General features: G+C 35.0%; 1 protein-coding gene across 3 annotated transcripts in view; it reads left to right on the top strand.

Annotated features, from left to right (window-relative positions):
• Positions 1-21,940, top strand: part of LOC150102983 (hexosaminidase D-like) — a 229,779-nt gene that overhangs the window by 175,550 nt on the left and 32,289 nt on the right. For all 3 annotated transcript variants that reach the window (XR_016548766.1, XM_090397339.1, XM_090397338.1), the window contains exon 11: positions 13,712-13,794. Coding sequence is in view for 2 of the 3 variants with exons in the window: in XM_090397339.1 (XP_090253465.1) it covers positions 13,712-13,794 (83 nt within the window). In the remaining variant the exon portion in view is untranslated. The remainder of the gene's footprint in view (positions 1-13,711; positions 13,795-21,940) is intronic.

Here is a 21,940-nt window from a genome sequence, read left to right as displayed (position 1 = left end):
ACAAATAGGAATAAATAGAGAATATTTACATTATTTACATTTCAATTAACGCACAGTTAAATTATCAAATACAAGTTCTTATAATATTAATATAGTAATAAATAAAATAGCTTAATAATATTTAATACAGTTGCGCTGAAATTACATCTCAACTGAAGTATCGCTAGTCTATTTAATAGTCTCTCAGCTGTTTTCCGTAGCTATAATTGTTATTCTACAACTTATTAGCTAACTGCTTCACGACTAGTAGACTTAAATTAGCTGCTTGAGTGACTTGCCGACTCTCTAATATCACACTCTAATTCCCCGAATGCTGAATGCTCCGATTCCAACCGAATGCCAATCTCTCTTTTTTTTCCTCTCTAAACTATATTTTCAGCGTTCATCCTTATATATCCGTTCTTCCCGCCTAAATTGTTCTCGTGATATCTTTAACTAAAACTCTTTTCAATAAACCTTCTCCTCACGTACTGTTCCAAACTCGCGCTCGCTCACTTACGTCTCCATGTCAACAAAACAAAACAATAAAATTGAGCTATTGCATAACGTTAAACTTCTACAAATAGGAATAAATAGAGAATATTTACATTATTTACATTTCAATTAACGCACAGTTAAATTATCAAATACAAGTTCTTATAATATTAATATAGTAATAAATAAAATAGCTTAATAATATTTAATACAGTTGCGCTGAAATTACATCTCAACTGAAGTATCGCTAGTCTATTTAATAGTCTCTCAGCTGTTTTCCGTAGCTATAATTGTTATTCTACAACTTATTAGCTAACTGCTTCACGACTAGTAGACTTAAATTAGCTGCTTGAGTGACTTGCCGACTCTCTAATATCACACTCTAATTCCCCGAATGCTGAATGCTCCGATTCCAACCGAATGCCAATCTCTCTTTTTTTTCCTCTCTAAACTATATTTTCAGCGTTCATCCTTATATATCCGTTCTTCCCGCCTAAATTGTTCTCGTGATATCTTTAACTAAAACTCTTTTCAATAAACCTTCTCCTCACGTACTGTTCCAAACTCGCGCTCGCTCACTTACGTCTCCATGTCAACAAAACAAAACAATAAAATTGAGCTATTGCATAACGTTAAACTTCTACAAATAGGAATAAATAGAGAATATTTACATTATTTACATTTCAATTAATGCACAGTTAAATTATCAAATACAAGTTCTTATAATATTAATATAGTAATAAATAAAATAGCTTAATAATATTTAATACAGTCTTTTCATTATTAATACATATATCTTTGATTAATTAATTAAATATTAGATAAAATTAAAGGTAGTTATATGAATATTAAATTGTAAAATAAGTTGTTTACATTAAATAATATTTACAAGTCTAGCCTGGTATATGGTAGATTATGTTAAATGTGAATGAAGAACAAAAACATACAAAATAATTTCATTCACAGTTTAACACTTGCAATTGTTTTCCTAACCTTTAATCATGAGTAAAAGAATTTGTGTAAGAAGGAGACTATTGTGATCAACAAATATTTAATGTCGATGAAACCAGCCTTTTTTTTGGAAGCGAATGCCTTCCAAGACTTTTCTAGCCAAATTAGAGAAATCTCATCCTGGTTATAAAGTCGCAAAGTCGATTGAAATTACTGCTAGCAATATGTGAGCGATTTGGAAGCACATTCTTCCACATTGTGCAAATGATTTTAGAGGCTTTTCAAATGATTCTAAGTTAATTACATCTCATTCTGAGAAGTTGAGTGATACCGACCTGCTAAATTTAGATACATAGCGGGAAGATCCTGAAGAATATGAAGAAAATTTAATCACTGACAAGCCCAAAGAGGTTTCACAGAAACAATTTGAAACTAATTTTCATACAATCAAAGTTTTTTAAGTAGAAATGCTTAAAACTGACCCTGGTGAAGAGAGCAAAAATTAAAATTTGCAGAACAGGCAATAGTGCCATACCGTCAGTTGTATGAAAAAAAGAAACAGAATGCCCGCCAAACTATGTTAGTTCAAGTCTTCGTTAAGAAGCAGAATAATAAATTTATATTCTGAATATGTTTTATTGTCTTTCAGCTTCATGGTTTTCCTTTAAATAGGCCCTGAGACATAGCCTAATTCTTTTATAAAAAAAAAAATTAAGGGTCAAAAAAGAAATCTGAGGAACAAATTATATATTTTCCCATAGGCTATTCTATTCGATTAGTGTGTTTTCGATTAATGTGCCTGTTTTAAAGAACGCATTAGGCACACTAATCGAGGGATTGCTGTATTAAGTTTGGTCTGCTGGACAGATGATCAATCTCAACCACTACCTCCTATGCCAGGGATCAGTGTACATATTATATGTTTGCATATGGTAAATGTTTTTTATATCATTTACTTTACATAACATAACTACGTAACATACTTGATTGGAACTCCAGAACTAGGCCAAGTGTTATAAAAATATGCTTGAAGATTCATGGTTTGGATTAATACTTCAAGTATCCTGTTCCTTAAGATGGATTAAACAGATCACTAAAAAAAGTATTTTCAGGTATACCAGATGCTGATTTCAAAATTACTTTGGACACATTTTTGCTCAGTTCTGTTCAGCTGCTGTATGAAACTCACTTTTTACATATTTCTTACTCTCATCTGCTTCCTTAGGTTTCTTTGTTCATGTTCTGGTCATGATGAATGAGATGTGACAGTAAATTCCTGAAATGTCCTCGTGCTGTTGTTCTCGTGATGAGTCAGGCAGAACCGTGTGACTACCATATTTAATCGAATATAACTCGCACTTTTTTTCCTCCAAAATTAAAGTTAAAAAATCATGGTGCAAGATATATGTGGGGATTTTCAGAAAGTAAAGTTTTTCAGGAAAAAACTAAATTGACGTTTATAATTAAATTCTCAGTGTTCATTATAATTTATAATTGCTCACATTATTTATAAAATTAATGCATTTAAATTTTAATTATCAACATTATTTACATGATCAGCCGCTTAGCTTCATCACGTGATAATTTGAATCTTTTAGTGACAATACTTCTGTAATTAAATTAACTATTTCTGGTGAAATCATGCCCAAGCTCTCAAAATCCAGTTGCACAATAGTTTTCTAAGGATGGTCTCTTAATCTTAATACACCTCCGTGCAATCCAAGATCGAGTAGAAGTCAATGGTCTCACTTCCATATTTCCTCTGCTGGTTGCTTCCATCTTGATGCATATGATTGGTGTGGTATTAACAAAAGATTGCATGACTTAACAACAAAGGCAAGCCAACGATTGTTGAATTGAAATGCTGATTCTCTTCAACCGAATTCCAAAATATCTGAAACTGCCATAACAACATTCACTATCTATTTCTTAAAGTTTTAAACTTTTCTTGTGTGTGAACTATACACGAAATCTTTTAATTTCATTTTTCGTAAAGTAAAATCAGGGTGCGAGATATACACGAGGGCGAGTTATATTCAAGTAAATACAGTATGCATGTTTGGAGATGTCTTGAGTTGTATCAAAAGAATCAAACCAATAGTTAACCTGCATGAGTTCACACCTACATGTTTCTTTCTTTCATTGGAAAAATGGGTGAATGAACAGCACATTAATATCAAGTTTTGTGCAAACTTAAGCAGAAGTGCAAGTGAAACTCTAGACATGCTAAGAGTGGTTTATGGTAATGATACCATGAAAACAGTATAGTCTATCTGATTAGCATAAGTTTAAAGAGAAACAGGAAGATGTGAGAGATGACAAAAGAACTGAGCAAGCATGCAATCATTAAAAATGTGGTAACAGCGTAGCACTTAGTTTGGTCTGACAGACAATGTGCAGTCATAATGTCAGAAGAATTGCAGTGAAACAGTGAGGAAGATTTTGGCAGATTATTTGGAAATGAGAAAAATTTCTGCCAAGTGGTAACACCAATTTTGAGTTAGGATCAAATGCAGCAGAGACTTGATAATTGTTCAGCTGTTTTTAATACAGTTATTATTGGTAATGTCTGCGCGGTTAGCCTAATGATTGTACACTTTGCAACCATATGCCTGGGGAAGGAGTATCATAGGTTCAATTCCCGTTGGTGACGTGAGGAACTGAAGGGTCTTCCTCAGCCATAGCCAAGTTAGCAGGTCTCGGGAGTAGACAATAGGGTTTTTTTCCCTAGTTTATCCTGGGGTTTTTCATCCCGCAAAGCAGGCAAACTGGCCTTGAGAACTCAACGTTACAGGACATAGGATACACCGGTGTGTAGGGCTGACCACCTTATCCTGTGAACGGTTTGAGGTCCGATGATTAATAAAACCCTTGACACCACGTAAAAGTGGGTATAAAGAAGATGAGATGAGATTATTAGTAATGAAACTTGATGCTTTTACTATGACCTTGAAACAAAATGTCATAGCATGCAGGGAAAAGCATTTTCACCAAGACTGAAAAAGGTGCAAAATATCACAATTCCAGATCAAGGCAATGCTTGTTTGGTTGTGTTTTTGATTGCAACCTCTAAACAAGAACAAACAGTGAACTAGCATTATTATTTAAAAGTGCTGGCAAGATTATGTGAAGCTGTTTGTAAGAAAGAGACATGAGCTTTGGCTGAACATTGGAACAATGCCCTGCACATGTTTCAAGTTTCTGGCTAAAAATAAGTCACAAAATTGGACCATCCTCTGTATTCACCATACTTGGCTGTTCCCAAAACTGAAGAATGCCTCTAAAGGATGCAGATTTTCTGATTGTCATGTGGTTGACAGTAATAAAAAGCATTCCAGAAGATGAGTTCCAGAAATGTTTTAAACGGTAAACAATAGCATGATCTAAGTATACACTGCTGCACATGGGAATTGCTTACTTTGAAGATGCCACTAGTCTACAGCGAAACAAATTGTTTTTACATGTATATTCTGAACATTTGTCACAACTTGTCTCTATATACCTTATATCTTACAGGAACTCATTTGGGGAAGAAAAAAAAAGACAAAAATTACTACTATGTTATAGTAGAAAATTTCATGAACCAAAATGATCAACCTTCATATCATCCAACACACACAAATAAACAAGCTACATCACAATCCAGATAGTATGCTAAAGTCACACAAACATTTGATGAATTTCAGTGCTGAAAAATTAGTTCTTTTTGGAAGTATGAATGACAGTTAAGTCATTCCTTTTGAATCATTATATTTATTAGTGTTTGGTTAATTAACTGTAAAGGTACTAACCTTTACAGTTAAAACTACTTAATTTTCTGATTTTGAAAGATTTAATATATGTTTTCTTGTACACCATATTGTGTGTCAATGCGCTGATGCACAAAACATTGGGCGATTTTAACATCCATGATTGCATTCACTGCAACATTTACGAAATGTATGACCTTTGCAGAATGAGATATTTATGGAAGGAGAAAGAAATTAGAGAACATGTTTGTCAAAAATGTTTTGTGAGTAAATGCCAGAAGAATGAGTATGAAGAATGATAGCGGTGCACTCAAAGACAAAATGCATGATAACGGTAATGGAAAAGATAGTGAACTGAAGTGGAGTTCTTCACAGAACAAAATGTTAGATTGAGTTGTTGGAGATGGTATGACACAGAAGCGAAAGAAAGGGGAGAGAAAAAGTATGAAATAGTGAAAGCATGAGAATAATGATCAGATTTTGTATGGTGACTCATTGATAAGAGGAGTTCTTGAGGAGTGTGTTACGAAATCGTTATTTTCCAGGTGCTAAGATTAAGAACGTTGGTTATGCTGTAAGGATGCAGAGAGTTAAGGTGAAAGAGATGTTTATTTTGGCTGATATAAATGATTTAGCAAATGACAAGTGTGGTATGTGAGAAGACGAAAGATTTGTTAGTGCATGTGAAAAAGAAGAGTGAGAAAGTAAAAGTTGTGAGTGTTGCCAAGGTATGATAGATGTGAGCTGTAAGCACTAACTTTAGTGGACCAAGTAACACAAGGTATAAGGGCAGTTTTGGGATGAAGGGGGTATTGCAGTTTATGTATACTTATGTCAGAAATATTTGAAATAAGGGTGAGGAGTTTTTGGTGTTGGTTAGCACAACCTTGGCTAATAGTTATAGGCATTAGTGGGATGTTGAGAGAGAGAGAATGATGGGTCATAGGAATAGAATGCAAGGGATATAGTGTCTTCAGAGAGGACAGAAGTAACAAGATGGAGGGAGAGGTTTTGCTAATGATAGCAGAGGAATTAAAGCCAAAAAGAATAGCAGAACTTTGGGGAACAGGTATTCAGAGGGCAGTTCATTTGAGGCCATCTGGTGTGAAATAGAGGCCAAGGACTAAATATGTAATTGATTGTTGCTATATTCCAGGGGGTATAAGGGAGAACATACGAGGTAGGTTCCAAAAGTTTCTGGCCTGACATACAAAATTCATGCCAATTTTTAAATACCATGCATGACAATTAGCACCATCATCTATGGGGAGGTTAGCATACCAGTTTCAACTCTCTACCTGCATCATTCATTTGGAGGCACTACCTTTCTTAAAACTGAAGAAAGACCTTTGAGGAAGAATATTTGCAGATGACAGTGAGGTGAAAGACACAGTTTTAGGCCATTTCACAGACAAAAGTACAGACAATTTTTTTCAGGACTTAGAAATGTTAATTCAGGAATGTGAAAATTGTGTTGAAGCTAAGGGAAATTATGTTGAAAAGTGACACAGTTGTTTTCTGTCAAATCGAAAAGTTAGTCAGGGCAGAAATTTATGGAACCACCCTCATATATGACATGCACTTGCAAATTAGCATGATGAGTACAGGTTGGGTAATTATTATGGAAATTTCAACAATGGGGACATAGGTAGGAATGGTCACAGGCAGGAATGAAATGGAATTTATACCGACATTTAATGGAGAGGACATGAGGTTCAGGAATGCTGAATCTGATCATTGCATCAGCAAACTAACAGTAATCAATCTAGTTACTCATTGTCACTTTTATTTATTGTTTATAGCATTTTTTCCCCCATTTCATTGTTGCAAAGGGACTATGTAAGACTAATGATTATCAGTGGTGCACCCAGGATTTAATCTTAGGGGAGGCCGAGTTGAACGGATAAAAATATATTTAATGCAATGAATTTGCATTAAAAATATTTTTATCTGTTCAACTAAAATTCATTAAATAAAATTCATTAGATGATTATAAAAATTTATTTAAAGAATAAAATCCAGTTTTCTTTTCTTTTTACAAAGCTCTTGAATTATTCCAGTCGTGGTTACATTAATCTCTATCTGTGTGTATATATAGCAAAGCCAGTCCGTTCAATCGTGATTGTGTCATGGTAGATCTTAAATAGGTTTTTAAAAGGCGTAAGTTAGAAAATGACCTTTCACTGACACATGTTGTTACTGGAAGCATTAAAAATATTTTTAATAAGTTATAGATGTTAGGATATATCATTTTGTCACTTTGAAACTGCATCAACGGCATTTTTGCATGGAGCTATTGCAAACAGTTTTTCAAATTTCTTATACCACAAATTTTGAATTCGGCATTCAAAATTGTTGGATTTGTATAAGGCAAATCACCGGCATAAAATTCACACAACTGACAAAAATCTTCCATTGCACTTGCTGTTGGAGCATCTTTTCCATTTGGTGGAAGAGAAAAAAATATATTTCAAAATGTTGCAGTGCCGAGTGAAACGTCATGAAGTTGAGTCAATATTTGGTCAATAAATGGAATGAAATAGTTCTCCTGAAATACTCTTCTACAGAATCGGCTGGAACATTGGACCGTAATGTTTGTTTTGATGAAGTCCTTGGCTTTTTAATGTTAATATTAAAATTACTGGCTTTTATACATGCTTCATCATAAATATCTTTAAATGAAGAATCTGGTGTTTCACGAACAGTATTTAATTGAGCCATAACATCATCAACAAAATTTAGGGCAATTAAGATGTCAATAAGATTTTTGCATTATTTTAGACAATGGTAAGGTGTACGCAAATATTTTTTGCAAGCTGAATAAAGATATTATAAATCTTAAAAGATATTAACATTATAATACAGGGTGTTTCAAAAAGAATGACCCGATTTCAAATAATTATATTTAATAATGAAAATGTGGTACATTTACAAAATAAATTACCAAGTATGAAATAAGGCCTAAAGTTTCACTCATCACAATTACAAATGCTCAATGTACAATTACAATTTTCGAATATACAATTTTGAAATCGGACATTCTGTTTGAAACACCATCATCATCATCAAATTCCTGCCATGTACCCACAAGGGGTGTACAGGATATGATAGTACTACATGAAAAAATTATATCATTACAACTTCCTATCTACAATTTTCCTCCAAATCAGTCTGTTACTTGTCAAGACCCCAACATTATCAGATCTTATATTTCTATCGTCTAAGGCACTTTGTACCGTATCAATCCACCTATATCTTGGTCTTCCTCTGGGTCGTTTTGCTGCCAACCTGGCAGAGAACATTTGTTTTGCTAATCTTTCCTTGCCCATTCTGTTTAGGTGACCATACCACCTGAGATTAGTTCTGCTAACGCATTCTGGATGCTGACAATGTCAAGTTCTTTCCTAATATCCTCATTTTTAATATGATATTGCCATTGATGCCATCTGTTCACGCCTATAATCTTTCTCAGAACTCTCATATCTGCGGTCTCTAGTCTTTGGTCAAGTGTTTTACTTCTGACCCAGCTCTCAGATCCATAAGTTAAAACTAGTTTGAACACTGTCTTGTATACAGCTAATTTAGTGTTCTGACTAATTTCTCTCTTATTCCATATGAATTTATTCAATTGACTTCCCACCATACCAGCTTTGTTAATTCTGTTGTCTATTTGGATATTTAATTTACCATCTTCACTAAAAATTGTGCCCAAGTAGCTGAAATGTTTTACTTGTTCCACAGGTTCTCCATTCACAACACAGTTGACATTTTCGACAATTCTACCTATTTTCATTGTCTTTGTCTTTTTAATGCTGACCTTCATACCATATCTATTACAACAGTTATTCAATTTAGTCAGGCAAACTTATAGCTGATTTATTTATGTATTTAAGTAGAAAAAGCCTTTGATGGCTTTTTCTACTTCAAGTATGGATATGTATTCCTGACTGCATGCCTGGTCAGTATTTTTTACCACTGTGCTGTCATCACTGCTTGTTTCATTTAGTAGTTTTTCAAAGTAATTACTCCATACTTCAAGGATATCTTTTTCTCCAGTTTTCATGTCACCTTTATCATCTCTAACTGCTTTTACAGCACTCTTTCCTCCATTCCTAAGCTTCTTCAACAACCTCCAGAATATTTTGCCACCTTCTTGATATTTATTTTCTATATTCTTGCCAAAGTCCTCCCATGACTTTTGTTTAGCTAGTTTTACACAGTGTTTAGCATTCTTGCATTTGTCTCTATATTCTCTAAGAGCACAAGCTGACTTTATTTGACAGAAACTTTTGATATGCTTTCTTCTTTTCCTTCACTGCCTCTTTAACTTCCTGTGTCCACCAGGGAGTTCTGATTTTTTTATCCTTGCAGACAACCTCACCACATGCCTCTCTGGCAGAATCAATCAATGTTTTCTTCAGAGTTTTCCACTGAATCTCCAAGGTTTGATTCCTGTTCTCAAACTCTTTCATTTTTCCTTCAATAATCTTTATGTATTTTAGTCTACAGTTCACATCTGAGAGCTGCTCAACTTTTATTCGCTTTAAAACTTTTTTATATGTTATTCTTTTCAATATGAAATTCAATTTTATCCTGCTCAAGACTAAATAGTGATCACTTCCAATTTCAAATCCTCTATACACTCTGGTGTCCTGCACCAAGGAGAAAACATCACTATCAACAATAACATAGTCAATGAGACTTTTCTTATTCCTTGCCTCTTCTCTCCATGTGAATTTGTGCACATTTTTATGTTGGTACATGGTGTTAGTAATAACCAGTCCATGTCCTGAGCAGAAATCCAACAGATATTTGCCATTATTATTAGCTTTGCTCTTTTCTCCAAATTTTCCAAAAATATTTTTGTATGTCTCACAATCATTTCCTACTCTGCTATTTAGATCCCCAACAAGGACCAACTTTTCCTTTTTCATTGTGTCAGTTGCTTTTTCTAAAGCCTCAAAAAATTCCTCCACTTCTACCTTAGTAGAACCTTCTGTGGGACCATAGGCACAAATAAGTCTCATTGTCCAGTTCCCCATTCTCATATTTGCCCACATTACTCTACTTGAGACTGACTGCCATTCAAGAAGATTAGCCTCGTATTTTGTGTTAAATACTATGGCTACTCCTTCTTTTCCTCGATTGTCATTGCTTGAATATAACATTTTGTATTTATTGCTCAGAAAGATCTCACCAGTTTTTGTCTTTTTTGTTTCAGTCGCCCCTATTATGTCGATCTGGTACTTATCTAATTCGTCAGCTAGCTCCATTTCTTTGCCATTCAGGCTTCTTACGTTGATAGTACCGATCTTTAACTCTGGTGATGTTGAGTTGGGGTTTGTTTTCAGATTTGTTCCAGTAGCTGACTTTTCGCTGTTCGCCCTGGTTCCCTGGCGAAAACAACGGTGTTTGAAACACCCTGTATTATAAACAACAAGGATATCCTGTCTTTTAGGGGTATTGAAGAAATGGTGTACCTTTTCAATTATGCCAGTGCAATTTCTTATTTGTCACAGATACAGCATTTCCAAGTGCCAAATTCAAACTATGTGATGCACAATGAACATATAAAGCTTGTGGATATTATTATTACATAACACCTCCAGGCAGTCGAAAGACACATTGAGGAAGGGCACCTACTCTACAACTCTCCGTCTTCACCAGCCACAACTACAATCATCATCTACATCAACGCTATCTACCACCGACCACTACCAGTAGTATTTTCACAGACAATCACTAACATCCATGCCCACAGCGGGATTCGAACCTGCAGCCTTTTGGCTGGAGAGTCGGCCAACCAGGCCAGATATATAGATAAAAAATTAAATTTTGTGGATAAAAATTAAAACAGTTTTAATTTTTATTAAAAAATAAATAATATGATATAATTATGTTACTATTTACTTTTAATGAGATGGATGAGCTTCTCGGCCTTTCAGAGTTGCTGGATATCTGGTTCAGTATTGGTCAACTTCAGTCGAAGATCGGCACACACAAAGACGATTTCTGTATTTTGTTTTTTATTTGAAGGAGTGATGAAAATCCTTTCTCTCAAAGATAGGTTGTAGAAAACTGCATGATGATTTTCGACTTCTTCAGATAATTCGGGAAATTCACTTCTCACTGAAGGTGAGATCCAGAATCGAGCCAAACCACGATCACGGAATTGCATTTTAAGCCCACTGTTACTTGAAAGCTCTCAATTAGCTGCTCTTTTTTTGATAATGAGAGGTCTTTCTCATGACTGCAAGCCTGAAATGGATCGTGAAATGAAACCACAGAAATTTCTTATAAAAAGTTATTCGGAAAATGTTTCCAAATTCTGTTTCAGAGTTTTGAGGTAGACACAAACCCTTTCCCAGTTTTTAAATTCTAAACTAATAAGTTTTGGGGCCCTATACAAAATAACCAATTGTATTTACCTTTTGAATACTATCCGGGAAAGCTCCAAACCTCCCCGTCCCTTTCATCACGCATTTGTAAACAGGCGACTGTTGATATTGACTTTATATACACATTCAAAAACTGTAAACAATTGTTGAATAATAACACAATAATGTAGGCATAATTACCGTAAAGGAAGAAAAGTCACAAAACAGAAAAATGTTCCTAAAAAATAACCAATTGTATTTACCTTTGAATGCGATCCACTGGTCGAGTGTCCAGCAAGTCAGCAAATCTTTCCTTTCGTTAAGCATATTAATATTATCGCATTGCAACTGATGGGAATTTTGTGTTTCTGTGGATTCGTTGCAAATCTCTTTCTCTTCAGAAACTACACACAAACTGTCATTACAAACTCCGTTTGTATTATCACTGTCATCCGAGTTATTTTTCCTTTTAAAGAAGGTACCAATGTACTTAGTCATAATTGAAATACGTACTTACTCGCATATAACTCTTACCCCTGATTTTACTTTTCGAAAAAAGAAATTAAAAAGTTTCTCATATACCTCGCAAATGAAAACAGCTGAAACACGTTTAGAGCGGGGCGTTAGTAACGTGCTCCTGCGGTAAACAACAAGCACTCCCCAATAGCCACTGTATTATTACAGAGGCAAGTAAAACAAGTACTTTTATTATGTCAGTGAATAAGGTATAAGCAGTCTGTGTAATATATTTCTCAACAAATAGTGCAATTAGATACAACTGAGATAAAAATGACACTAATTAATAAATCACATGTCCCCTTATACAGAAACTATGCTGTATATATAGACTCAAGCAAAACCATATGTTGCACCGGCAAACACAGCATCTAACTAAAAACTATTGTTATTAATTAGATTGTGTGAGTTTGCTCGGTAGCAATAAAATTCAACGAAAGTGTTAAATTTCGTAAACCTGTTAAAACTAAGATATATATATATATATATATATATATAGTGAATGCTATTATGGCAGTTTCACATATTATTGGAATTCGGTTGAAGAGAGTTAGCATTTCAAGTCATTTGTCAGCTTGCTTTTATCTTTCCTTCGCGCAATTTCCGAAAAAATATATAAATACTGGGGTTAACTCACAACACATTTCGTCCAAGTATTACTTAGCACTTCTGAAGATATATTGAGCCTTGGTTGAAGGAGGAAAACCTTCAACAATAAAAATCAATAAACGACAAGCAATTGGTTAAAATGTGGAACATATGTTCACTTCAAATCTGACAAAACTGCTAGGGAAGGTGGAAGCAATAAAACTATATTGTTTTTCACTTCACCCCTCTTTTATTACTCGTCATTCTGCCACTGTAAATTAAAATAGTGTAAATTAGAATACTGCTGTTCATGGAATGAACAGCAGCAGCATGTTCATTCCATGAACATGCTGCTGCTGCTATTTTTTTTTTTAAGTATTCATTTTATTTTAATAATTTTTACTTACTTATTTAATTTTAATTTGTTTTGCTTGGATAATTAAAATATGCAGATTTATTTGGTTAATTTAAGCCGTGGACCACATGTCCCATCATCGTGGACCATAGGTTGAGAAACACTGCTATAGGGTTTTCTCACCTTATTGTGACCCCTAATTCATAAGTAGTATAGAAATAGAAGACATGACACAACATAAATAAAAAATGATTCTCGTAGACAGGCTTATACTTGGTTATGCATTTCTAAATCACTTAGGGAATTGAACAACGTAGATTCGAATCTAAATTAAATTATACTTTAATAAATATTTCCGATATTTCGACAACGTCACGTTGCCATTTTCAAAAGGAACTTACAAAAAGGCTATGAACTTACAAAAGACCTTTTTGTAAGTTCCTTTTGAAAATGGCAACGTGACGTTGCCAAAATATCGGAAATATTTATTAAAGTATAATTTAATTTAGATTCGAATCTACGTTGTTCAATTCCCTAAGTGATTTAGAAATAAAAAATGAATTTTAATCAGAAAAAGTATTTTGGAAATTTTTCTGGTGTTTTTTTAACTTTTTCTTTTTTTGGGGGGGGGGGGGGCAGGACCCTTGGCCCCCTCCCTGGGTGCACCACTGATGATTATAGGGTATTGTTTTCTGTTTTAGATATGACCACTTTACAGTCTTATGTGAATTGTTACCTGTATCCTTGCCCTCACTTGCTGTTTGTTTACAGACAATTATAAACGGTAAGTGTTAAGATCATGTATAGTTGATTTATTTTTGCATGATGTGTTAATAAGGGCTTTGCTAAACTTTTCACATTTGGAATAGGCAGTACATTACATGTCCCCCCCTCTTCCCCTATTTCTATTTAAAAGGCCAGAGGTGGGGGGGACGCATATAATGTACTGACCTTAAGGTAGATAGACAGGAGGTGAATGGCTGGATCATCTATGCTGGAGTTTTAGAAGAAGAAGAATGCTACCTGGTTTGTTTTTGGATGATGGTATAATGGTGCTACTTGTTATGTGAAACAGAGAGGTGAAAGCATGGATGGAGGAGCAGCTGTTCATGCACGACGATTTCTTCATTTAATTTCATTTACACTGATTTCTTTGTACTGCTTTGGGTTAATTTTTGGAGAATCAAGGCTTGATTAGTTGACATATTTTGGATTTTAATGCAATGAAAACCTTCATCCCAACAAAATTTATTTCACTGATTTGGTCAGAGTATGTACTAAGATCAAGTGGTGGGCAAGGGGGAAGAGTAGAAACAATACAGATAATCCTTCTTGGTGCCACTATAATGCAAAAGGATGCATACTTTATAACCTCACCAGTGATGGCCAGACTTACCACCCTGCTATTACCTTTGACCTTTTCTTAACTATTTCTCCTTCAAATACCGTTATCATGTGACACCTTTAAGAAGTTCATGGGATGGCACTTCACATCATACAACTCACTGTCCTTATTACTTAATCTTCCATTTGTGTCACTAATCTGCCATCTACTACACGGCATGCCATCTGCCATTGATAATCTTTTTGTCTGTTAATTGCACATGTTCTCTTGGCCAGTTTTTGGGGATGTAAACCCATGTTTCTGGAAGAAAAACCACTACTTCCTATGATAATGCTAGCTCACATTCAGTTAAAAAAAAAGTATATGTTCCTTTCTTTTAGTGTTACACAGTGATCAGTATTCATTTTAGTAAAATTATGAACACAACTGCATTAGAAAAAATTACTTTAATTGCTTGATGTTTTGACCTTCATATTAAGGTTGAAATGTCGACCTTAATATGAAGGCATCATCTGGAGTCATCTGTCACATACAAGGTGTGACAATTTATTTCCTGGAATGTAACTGTAAAAAACCTACATTCAAAACTATACATTAGTGGCTACTGTGGCCTTCGAAAAAGTAGTCCCCTTATGCATTTATACAGTGATTTAGATGGTGTTCCCGTTTTTGGAAACAGGCCTGTAACTCTTTTTTTGGAATACTCTTGAGTTCCTTTATCACATTGTGCTGGATATCAGCGATGTCAGAAAATTTTCCTTCTTTTAGTGCAGTCTTTAATTTTGGAAGCAGCCAGAAATCACAGGAAGCTGAAGTCGGGTGAATAAGCAGGATGAACTAATTCGATAATTGATTTTTTGGCCAGAAACTCTCTCATGATGAGCACACTATGGCTTGGTGCATTGTTGTGATGGATAATCTACTTGTCAGGCCACAATTCAGATCTTTTTCTCTGAACAGAATCTCGTAATCTTTTCAGCACCTCTAAATAGCATTGTTGGTTGACCGTTTGTCCGTGTTCATTGAATTCATAGTGACTATCCCCTTGTGATCAAAGAAACACTCCAGCATGATCTTGAACTACGAACGTGATGAAACTCAAGGTTTTCCACTGCATGCTCTGGCATTTTGTTTCGGGATTGTACTGGAAGCACCAGGTTTCGTCACTTGTAATTACGCTCATAAACGTGTGCTTATTTGCACACGTTTATGAGACATGTGCAAAATAAGTTGCAACAGAAAGATCAGTTGCAACTTGAAGCTGCTGCTGCTTCTGTTTGTTCATCAAGATCCGAGGCACAAACTTCACAGAAATCTTTCGCATACCCAATTCTTCAGTTAAAATTTCCCTGACTGTTTTTCGATTCATTTGCAATTCATAAGCTATTAATCGTGCACTTAATTGTCTGCCAAAGACACTTTGAATATATAACTGTATGGAGAAAGCAATGCTCAGAGAGCAGATTCAAACTACTCGAAAAAACTTATTTGTCAAAAAATGCTGATCGTCAAAAAAAAATTTGATGTCTGTCAAAGACAGACCTTGGCAAAGACACTTAGAATATATAACCATATGGAGAAAGCAATGCCCAGAGAGCAGATTCAGACTACTTGAAAAAAACTTAGTAGCTGCTCAGAATCAAATTTTAAATTTAAAATCTGAACTTTTAAGTTATCTAAATCAAGATATTTGGGATTTCCTTGAGAGGATTACTGACAACTCAGCTAAACATATCCCCGAAACAAATAAAGTAAAACTTATACCAATTCCTTAGACTTAAAGATTTGCAATATTCAAATAGCCAATGGACAAATTTAAATTTCTCATTATTAAATGTAAACTGCCAACCACAATCCAATGATAACAAGAACAGCCAACAGCCAACCAGAGTTAAGTGATAACAGGAGCCACCAATTGCCTTCGATGAACAGTTATGTGATTAACCTTTTTAGCCATGCCCTGAACAATAATGAACTCTTGCTACTTAGTAAAGGCATCACCTTTGCTGTGGCACCCAGGACTGTTAATAAATTGGATTTTATGTACCTTATTGAAAGAAGCATAAGATTTCACCTAAACACCATAGCTGATAAAATAGGATTAGAAACCTCGAACAATTTAAATAATACTAAATCAATAACTAGTAACCTAACCAAATCTTTAAAAGCAAATCAGGACATCTTAATCACTGGAGCTGATAAAGGCAGTGCCACTGTTATTTTAAACAGAACAACTTACCTGGAAAAAATGAATCAATTAGTCTCAGACAACAGCACCGATCAACTTGTAAACTATAACCCAACTAATCAGATTAAAAAGAAAACAGAAAAATCACTGCCTGTACACCCCTTGAGGGTACATGTCAGGAATTTGATGATGATGATGAAAAATCACTTAAATCAGTCACATCTTAGCCCACAGATAATACAGTTAAAAAGCTACTTCCACACTATGCTTGTTCCCCAAGAATTGATGGTTTACCCAAGATTCACAAGCAGAATGTACCACTTTGGCTGATAGTTGAAGGTATCGATAGCCTCATTTATCATCTAGCCAAGAAACTAGTGTCAACACTTAAGCAGTTGGTAGGTCATTCTCCCTCCTTTATTAAAAACACACAATACTTTGTAAACAAAATTAAAGACATCACACTAGAAAAAAAGTGATTTATTAGTCAGTTTTGACATCTCTCCCCTTTTCACGAATGTCCCAATCAATGATACAATTCTTCTTTTACATGACAAATCCCCACCCAATATCACAGAGTTCTTTGCCCATGTGTTATGTTCTGGCTATTTTGTGTGGTAAAATACTTACAAAAAGAAGGCACAGCCATGGGTTTACTGCTATTCCCCCCCCCCCCCCCCCCAAATTGCTAACTTTTATATGGAAGCTTTTGGGCAACACGCCAGATAACAGAGCTTTGAAGATTTGCTCCAGCGAACAAGTACTTAAACATGAATTAAAAGTTATCAGCAAAAACAATATCTTCCTGAAAAATGGCTACAGCTAAATTACTATCAACAAAATTCTTCACAAGACTTCACTTAAAAATAAAAAGAAACCATATTACAATAAAACTGTAGCCATTTAATAAACTGCACCTTTTAATGATATACATTAAAGGTATATCAGATAAAATAAACAGAATACTACAGAAATACAACCTTAATGCCACCATTAAACCTGCAATATTAAAAAACTTATTCAACTCATCCAGGGATCCACTTCCTCCATTGACTCACCCTGGAGTATACCGCATTCATTATATCTGTAATTTGCCTTGTATAGGTGAAACAGGATGCACAATTCCTATCAGTAAAAAGGAACACAAACGGCATATTAAATTTAATAACTATGGTAAATCTGGCCTTTCCGATCATGCCCTTAATACTTTACATAGAATTGATTGGAAAGGCATCTGTTGTTTACATCACACCAAAATGTGGTATGAGCATAAATTTAAGGAGGCCTGTGAAATTCTTCTCAACCATCCTAATCTTAACAATAATGGTTGTCTAAAAATCCCAAGAATGTGGATGGCACATATTCTATCCACTTAACCTTTTGGTCTGAGAATTAATTATAATTAGGACTGTAAGCAATCTAAGATCATAGCTCTAATATAACACTTGTTAAATTATGGATTAGGCTACCACTTTGCTGAATTAACACTATCTGTATGAATTTGTTCTTTGATGATGATATAAATAGAATACAGCATTGATGTAGTGTTTTTTTCCACTAGAGATCAGACCAGTAGAATAAAGATTGATCAAATCATTGTCACTTTGGTTTACTGTTAGAAATGTAATGATGTAGCTTATCTTTGTATGTGTATATATATATATACTCCAGATGATGTATATATGTATATAATCTAGATATAATCCAGATCCTTAATATGAAGGTTGAAACGTCGGGAAATTAAAGTAATTATTCCTAACATGGTTATATTCTCCGTAATTTTACTAAAATGAAAATAGATTCCTCTCATCATGATGAGAATCAAATTAGGATCTCTTCTAATCAGTGGATGCATTGTTCCATTATCATTTTTGCTGCACTACAGAGACACTGTAGAGATTTTTCCAGTTAGTAATGCAGATCATAATCTTTTCCAAGTTTCCTTTACCAAGAAACACTTTATCAGCCATTCTGGTAATGTATTTCATGGTAAAGCATTCTGGTAGGAGATCTGAGTTTGGGTCGCTAGTCATGTTAGATCTTGACATGACAATAGCATAATGACTTCCCCTTTCCATAGTTCTAATTACTATTTCCATGCCAACATTCCAAAGACTTGCTCCATTTAAGTAACACAATTAATGGAATGAGGACTTCTTCCATTCCACTCAAAATCTAACTTTCTGAACCTTAATTATTGAGAGAGTGTGTTCCAGTTCAGTCCAAGAAAAAAATTTATGTCAGAAATGCTTCAAGACAAATACTTGCTTCACACTCAGCCTGCACTGGAGCTTGCAACAGCTGGAGAAAAAAACAGCTATTTTTGAAAGAAACAAATGTAGAAATTGTGTCCCCAGAAGAAGCCTTGTTTTTTAGTAAATACCATTTTGTGTACTTTTAATCTTTCCACATTACTAAATCTGACTTATCTTGATTTATTTTATATATATATAAGTTAAAAGAAACATATTATTTAACATATTAAAAGAAAGACAAATACCAAATAATGTCCTAAAGGCTGTCACGGGTATATATGAGAATGATCGGATACAAATGGGATTGAATCGTGGGCTATCATATACGGGAGAGATAAACCAAGGGGTCCAACAGGGATGTCCCCTCTCAGCAACTCTTTTTAATATCTACTTAAATGAAATAATAATAAAATGGAGTAAAAATTTACATCAAGGAATTAAACTTTCACCTACAGTTAACTTAAACACTCTCCTCTTTGCAGACGACCAAATAATAATTACAAATTCTGAAGATAACTTACAGAAAGCTATTTTAAATCTAAATGAGATATCCAAAGATTATGGTATGATAATATCAACGGAAAAATCAAAAACTATGGCCTTTAAAGGACAAGATCCAGCAAGAACTAAAATAGTATTAGATAACAAGATCTTAGAACAGGTGAATTCATTTAACTACCTAGGATGTATGATCACTTATGAAAATGAAAAAGATATAAACATAAAAATTGCAAAATATTTAAAAATAACAGGAGTAATTAACTCTATATTTAAACCAAACCTAGTTTAAAAACAAACCAGGCTAAAAGTATACAATACATTAGCCCTACCGGTCCTAATGTATGGAAGCGAAATCTGGACAATAAAACAAAAAGACAAACAAAGATTAACAACAGCAGAAATGAAGTTTATGAGAAAAACTGCAAAGTATACCCTATTTGATCACAAAAGAAACGAAGATATTATGAAAGAATTAAACCAAGAACCAGTAATTGAAAAAATTAAAAAATATAAACATAGATGGATGGAACACGTTCAAAGAATGAAAACAGAAAGATTACCAAAACAAGCCTTAAAGTACAAGCCATTAGGAAAAAGAAAACCAGGACGTCCTCTTAAACGATTCAACGATGACTTCTAAGGCCGGAACAGGCCATACTAGGCCTAAATCCTTGATACGTATGATGATGATGATATAAATATATATATATATATAATCCACACATGAAAGGCCACATGACCTATAGCACATTAGTTCCATGTGTGGGCAATAGGAATCTGTTCACATTTTGCTTGAACAGCTGAGAGTTGTAATTTTTCAAAAAAGCACAGTGGAGGAGACTGTTCCAAAGGGCAGAAGTAGATGGAATGAACAAGGAGGCAGAGAAGTTGGTTCAGTGAGTTTCAAGATGGGCAGTAAAAGGGTGTTGGTTAGTAGTGGGGCTTGTTTCAATGATTTTCGAGGAGAGTGGATCAATAATAGCTGCCAATTCAGCAGAGCACTGTCCATGAAAGTATCTCTAGAAGAGGCACAAGTCAGAAACTGAATGTCTGTGAGAGAGGGATTGAAGTAGATATATGAGAGAGGGATCATTAATTAGCCAGATTGCCATCTTCTGGACAGAATTGAGCAATCTTAGAGAGGATTTTGGTGCACCACCCCAAATATGGGAGCAATATTCCATGGTTGGACAGATTTGGCTTTGTATAGAGTAGTGTCTTGCGCAAAACAGTACACCAAGTTTTTTGGCACCTGCAGAAGGTATAGTTGAAATGTGGTTGTGCCAGGAAAGATCCAAGGTGCAGGTCAGTCCAAGAAGAGAAATCTTGTCCTTGGATATCTCAGTATTACTGAAGGTAAGAGGGAAGAGATTCAAGCTCCTTGTGAGAGATAAGTCAGGACTTAGTTTTGGTGGCATTGAAGTTTACAAGGTTGTCCTTGCCCCACTGAGATATGGCTAGGAGATCTGAGTTTGGGTTGCTAGTCATGGTAGATCTTGAGAATTTTAATACTTGAGAGCACTATGAGGTTTGTTGAATGAAAAGGAAGAATGGAGTGTACTGTCATCAGCAAAGTTATGGATATGATTGGAAGTCTGAGAGAGCAGATCATTTATATACAAGTGGAGGAGAGGGGGGTGAAAGAACAGAACCTTTGGATACTCCTGCATTTTTGAGGAAATCTGAGGAGAGTAAATATCCACCATGACTTGTGGTCATGGTGGATAATTTACACCATTTACACCAAGGCAGACCAAAGGCAATTAAGTAGGTCCCTGTGCCAAACCTGATTGAATGCTTTTGAAATGTTGAGGGCAAACATGAGTTTCTCCAAATTCCTCCATGGCTTGAGTCCAGAGGTGAGTGGTGAAAGCAAGAAGATCAATTGTAGATTGCAAGTGGCAGAATCGATACTGCTGGTCACTGATTAGTTGGTATGTGTCTAGATGATTCAAAAGTTTGTTGTTAACCTAATCCATAGCTTTACAGTGAACAGAAGTGAGAGTAATTAGATGGTAGTTCATTGGTTGGCTTTTATCGTCTTTCTTTGGGATAGGTTGGATGTGGACCTGTTTCCATGTTGTAGGGTAGATGGCAGTTGAATAGGATAGATTGAATAGTTGAATAGGAAGAGATGATACAGGATAGGTGTTAGTTCTGGGGCTCAATTTTTTAACACTAGGTGGGATACTATCAGGAGCAGATGCCTTGTTTGTGTTTAGGTTGTTAAGGATTCTTTGCATTCTTTTTGTCAGAAGACTATGGGAGACATGAAGTGAGCTGTTCTTCGTAGATTGGAGGGAACTTTGACCCAGTCATCAATGCAGGAATTAGAAGAGAAAAGTGATGCCAGTAAGTTGGCCTTGTCTTTAGGTGAAGCAAGGGACCAGAAGGAGTGACTGCCATATGGGCTGAGGTGATTTTGCAGCATTTGACCCTTTCACAGTCTGACTTCGACTTATTGATGATTCTTTTACAACTGTTGCAAGCAGCAATGTAGGCAGAGTGAGCAGCTGGAGTTTTGGTCTTGAGCCATTTGTGGCAGGCAGAGGTTTTTTTCTTTTACAGCATTGCCACATTTTTCTGAGAACCAAGGCTTGGATGGTGGCTGAGAGTTTGGAGTGGAATAAGGGATAAAAGC

Source organism: Typopeltis vanoorti, chromosome 9, assembly GCF_054136105.1.
Source record: "Typopeltis vanoorti isolate ZY-2024b chromosome 9, IOZ_Tvanoo_1.0, whole genome shotgun sequence".
Classification (NCBI taxonomy): Eukaryota; Metazoa; Arthropoda; class Arachnida; order Uropygi; family Thelyphonidae; genus Typopeltis; species Typopeltis vanoorti.
This window is presented reverse-complemented; position numbering and strand designations above follow the sequence as displayed.